This window comes from Pygoscelis adeliae, unplaced genomic scaffold (genome assembly GCF_000699105.1).
Source record: "Pygoscelis adeliae isolate BGI_AS28 unplaced genomic scaffold, ASM69910v1 Scaffold120, whole genome shotgun sequence".
Lineage (NCBI taxonomy): Eukaryota > Metazoa > Chordata > Aves > Sphenisciformes > Spheniscidae > Pygoscelis > Pygoscelis adeliae.
The window spans coordinates 3166314-3171678 of record NW_008824032.1 but is presented as its reverse complement, the minus strand read 5'-3'; the positions used below and the strand labels follow the sequence as shown (position 1 = coordinate 3171678).

The following is a 5365-nucleotide window of genomic DNA, read 5'->3' as shown; positions in this document are numbered from 1 at the left end:
CCCCTCCCGGCCGGGAGGCAGAGGGGGAGAGGAGGATCAAGGGCGGGGGCGGCTGCGGGCACTTGCTGGGGTAGGCAGAAAACTAGATAGCGGGAGTCGCGGCAGCGGCTGCGGGAGGAGAGCGGTGGCGGGGAGAGGGAATCCGCTCCTCCGAAAGCCTGGAGGCAAAGATACCCCTGACTGAAAGCGTTCTGAGGGGACGAGGAAATTGAATGTAATACAATTTTTGTAGTCTTGTTAAAATAATCAAGTACTGAAGGCAAATCTTAGGCAGAAAAGGTAGAGAGATGGAGCCTACTGTTTTGGTTGCCGGATTGAATTTTTTATTTACTTTTCGGTTTTAACCATTGCTAAATGTGGATTTTGTGAGAGAACCCCATGGCGGTTGTTCCATTGTTCCTTGTTTGAACGTAAATCTTAGTTTTGCTGCTCGTGGAATTTTTTGTGTTTTGGTTTTTTTTTTTTTTAAAGGATCTTTCCAGGTAGCTTTTACGCCTGACAAAATGAAGCCTTTGTCTTTTTCAATCAATTACACCTAATATTGACATTCTGTTTGGTACAAGGGACTAAAGTGCTGCCTCACTCAGAGGACCATTAAAGACTTTTTCTTTCGCTACATGTAACTGAATGTGTTACAACACATCCTTTCTCCCCCCCCAATCTTCTGAAATATTTTTCCAAAATGAAGAAATTTAATTTTCGCAAAGTTTTGGATGGTTTAACTGCCTCATCCCCTGGTGGAAGCAGTGGTGGTGGCAGTGGTGGTGGAAGTGGGGCTGGTGGTGGCTCCGTGCACCCAGGAGGGACTGCAGGAGCTGCAGGGACTCCCAGAGATGAGATCCAGGAGACGCTCACTTCAGATTATTTCCAAATTTGTAAGGTAAGGGCTGTAATCTTTTTTACTATGGAAATAAAGGGGGGGGGGGGGCAGTAATATGATACCAATAAGCCTTTTACTTGAGAACTGCAGTGGTTGTACGAGGACTTTGGAATGAAAAGACAAGAGATGTCGTTGATGCTTTTTTCTTCCTGCTGCAGAGTTGGGCTGGTCAGTAAATTCATAAAAATCTTGATTTCAGCATTCAGGGCCAAATCCTAAGTTCATGCTTGGACCCCAAACTAGTAACAAGATTGTGGGCAGGAAAGCAAATCAGTTGGTGCTAGTACAGATAACATTTACAAGTCATTAGAAATTCAAAATTGTATACATCTACTTCCCCTCCTCACTCTTCTCATCCTTTCTTCCTTTCCTTCCCTTTTTTAAGAAAAAGGCACAAGCTAGAAAGAAAAGACAGTGCAATGATTACTGAACCTAGCACTTAAATTATTTGTGAGGGGTTGGATGTAGATTCAGGGTGGTTTTTTAGCATTAGTACTGAAGATTATGATTATATGACAATAAACTTAGTAGGACAGCATAAATACCAAAAGTTGCCAAATTTGTTTGGCATTGGTTTTTATGTGTTGGTTAGGTCCTTAAGTGGGAATTTTCTTTGAGTAGAAAGCATAAGATATCCCTGTGTGTTTTATGTTTTGTATCTGTTTTCTGCAACAGAGCTTTCAGTGGTCTTAAATGCACAAGTAAAATCAGTACAAACTATTTGGTACTTCTGACCAACCCTGGAATATGAAAATCACACTTTTGTAACGAAGACCAAAAACAAAAGGAGAGATTATACTATGATCCTCTGCTGTTATCTTTGACATTAATTCTGTTGGCTTTACTAGAAGTTTTGTTTGCTTATTTGTTTTGCTTAGAAGCTTCAAAACCAGAATTTTTAATTAGTGCAATTTACATTATTAAGAGTAAATGAACTTCACTATTAAGTATACTTTCCTTTTATTAACCAGATACCAGCTGACTTGAAATTTAGGTTATGGCCAACTCTAGCACATTTCTTTTTGTGTTTTGGGAAGAAGGAAGAAATATAAACAAACAAGACCAGCCTATAAGACAGTTTGTGTGCAGATCTGATCCTTGTGAAACACACAGCTTTCCTCATCTCAGATATCATGATTCTAATTCTATTTGGTTTTCAGCTACAGCTAGTGTCAAAACTCTTATATAAGAGTTCAGGGGAAGAAGGATGAGCCCCCATGACTTAAAGAGTCAGAGACCTTTGGAATAGGTTCTACATAATTCTAATTTCTGGAGGTTTTATAGTTCTTTGCCATCCTGAACCAAAACAGGTTCAGGCCTTTTGAGTCAAATTATTCTGTAGTTTAATAGAGTGTCAGTGATCAGTGCATCAGAATCATACCTGTTTCTCAGGGTTGAATTTGACTCCTTTTTCTTATGTACACCGGGATTTAGCATTTTGTGAAACTCCAGATATTCAGTACAGCGATTTCCCATTTTTGTCACTTCAGTAAAAATATAATGCAATTAATCAAGATACATTAACATATCATTAGAAGGTCTGACATTCTGAGACTTCTAAGTAAGTAAAACTCAATATGGTTCTTCATGTTTAAGTCATTTGATAGGGCCAAAGATCTGTATTTAGTATGATATATTTTTATTTTGTATGGTATATTTGCAAAAATAGGCAACATAAGATGAAAATAAATTAATTGTCTGCCTAATCTCCGTTATCTCCCTTCTTTGGCTTGATATTACTTGAAGACAGTTGGTGTTATGTTCTGATAGATCTACTTGGAAATAGATCTACTTGGTGTATAGGAATATGTCATTTTGAGAAGATTTCAGTAGGCAATATTTGCCTGTCTTAGCTCTCAGGTTAAAATGTTGTCAGCAAAGTAAATATTTTTATAGGAAGGCTTTTGGTTGCTTGCAGCAGCACTTGCTTATGAATGCATGGTACTGCAGAAGTCTACTCTATAGTATACAAAATACCAGCTTCCTTTTTTCAGGATACAAAAGTATGCTAAAAGCAAACTTCCAAAACACTCGGTGATTATGTGCTCATAAGATACTGCAATGTTTATTCAACAGGATCTACTTAATCAGCTATATTACAGTTTAGTAACATTACAAGCATGTTTCAGTGAACCAACAAAACCCCACAGGCCCCAATCCTGCGTTATATACTATGCAAGTGTACTGAAGGCAGTGGGACTTGACGCAGGCGCAGCTTTCATCCTGCATGCTTCAGGGTGCAGGATCTGAGCTATAATTTGTACCTCAGTCAATTTGAATTAAATTAAACATACAGCAAGACACATACAATCCAAGCTTTGTCTTCCCTGAGCTTTTGTTGTGGAGAACTTCTGGTATTTCAATTGTGTATTTTCATGTTAAGTTACGTAAGTTACATAGGCTGCATATTTAAGGATCCATGATCTGTGATCCTGCTGCATACAGACCTGAGTAAAGCTAATGGCAGTTTTGGTTTGTTATGATCTGCAGGATCAAGGCAGATGGGCTCACAGTATAAGTAGCACCCCAAACTGGTTTTCCTTTCTTTGCTGATTATAAAAATCTTCATTTAGATACGAAACACAAAAGCTGACTCATACTTAAGAATTAAAGGGCCTTACCCTGCAGTTTTTATTTAAATAAATTGCCTTTCTGAAGTTTGTGGGAAGTCTGCCTGACATAGATCCAGTCCTCTACCAGAACACTGTTTTTATTGGTAACGCACCTGATTTCATTAGTAACACACCTGAAAGCTGTCTCTCCATTTTGTGACATTTTTAGGATGCTTATTATCACAGCGTCTTTTTGAGATGTAGATTAGAACTTAATAGAAGTAAATCAAATATTTCATTTTACACTGACATGTTTGCAATGAGTTACTTTTGGCATTTATATCTAAATAATTAATGTAATCTTCTGTATTGGAAGACTGAAAATGAAATGTTCTTGAAGCTATTACATATGAAGTAGCTACAGCCTTTTTTAAGCATGATAAATTTATATGTTGGTAGCTGTACTAATGATTCAGTGGCACCCTTTTCAAAGTATTCATGTAATGTGAAATTTTGTCAGAACTGTATTTTAAGACAACAGGAAGCTGAGGTATAGTTTATGTTATATCTAGGGCTGCTCTTGGGATTTGGGTATCCAAGTGGAAATCATAAAAATATCAATTATAGTTCACATTAATTGAATTGAATGTGAGAGCAGCATCATGCCAAAAACTAGGCACAATCCAGTAGAATATGTTAGTAAAGTCTATATTAATTTTAATGGGGGTAGGCCCTCAAGGTGCATCCAATCAGTAGTCAATTTAAATACCTTAATTATCTGGATTTCCTATAAGGTAGTCTTAAATTTTAATTCCCAGAGTTTATAGATAGTAATACTTTATTTTGTCAACCTATGAAGATCAACATTTAGTCCCTCTGACAGCAGTCACGTAGGTACTTTAACTGCAAATGCAACATGACGCTACAGTTCAGTGATAATAGAAAGAAAATGAATTTTGGAATGGCAACTTAAGAACAATTCTGCAGTAGCATATAGTTCTATTTTTGGTTATGAAGAATAAAAAAAAAAAAAAATCTTTGTTATAAGCTATCCATAGTGTTTTAGTTAGCTTGAGCTGTTTGGTTAATCCGTGTTGTTTCCTTAGTGGGGTCATTCAGGGAAAAAAAAGAAATGTGTGTGAAGTGCTACATTTCAGAGAAAACCCATTTTAAAATAAGTATTAACCCTTACTTGTAAGTGCTCAGAGTTCATTCGATAATTAAATGATAAATAAGGTAATGGTGGGAAGTATTTTTCCTATATACCAGAGTTTGGATCTAATGTTAGGTGCAAAACCCTATTCTGTTTAAAACTAGAGAGTCATAAATGACACTTTTGTTATTAGATTGTGGTAATTATGTGATGAGCATGTTGTATTTTTCTTTTTTTAAATGGTAGTATTAATTAGAAATAGGACTCCAGTGGTAAAGAGCATACCATGTTAAAAGCTTCTTTTTAAAAAACTTTGAAGATTTTAAGCTACCTATAGTAGTATAACTGGACTCTTTTGTTTTGTTTTTTTGCAAATACCTATCTTTTTGCATCACTATGTTTGATTGTTAATCAAATATTAATCCTAAATGCATTAATGCAGACCCTTCATGGCCAACACATGCAATTACAGCTTCAAGACCATTTTAAGACTTCTAAGATTGCAAAACAAAGCACTTGAAAGTTCCAAATTTCTTAAATTAAGTTTGGTTGCACATACAGCCTTTAATTACGTGTGCCCATGTTTCTTCTATAGGTCTAATTTAGTAAAATGAATAGTGTTTGCTCAATAGAAAGCACTTCAATATTTCTTTGAATACTTAGAACTCGGAGCATACCTGAATATTAAGTTCCCTGTGAACTTTTGCAACAGGAGTGCTCACCACTGTAGTTTTGAAAGCTTTATAAACATTAATGAATTGACCTTCGTAATATTTCTGT

General features: G+C 36.4%; 1 protein-coding gene across 1 annotated transcript in view; it reads left to right on the top strand.

Annotated features, from left to right (window-relative positions):
- The first annotated feature begins 682 nt into the window (after nt 1-682).
- Nucleotides 683-5365, top strand: part of STXBP5L (syntaxin binding protein 5-like) — a 211335-nt gene continuing 206652 nt past the window's right edge. Inside the window, exon 1 of the mRNA XM_009329260.1 lies at nt 683-880. Within this exon, the coding sequence (XP_009327535.1) occupies nt 683-880 (198 nt within the window). The remainder of the gene's footprint in view (nt 881-5365) is intronic.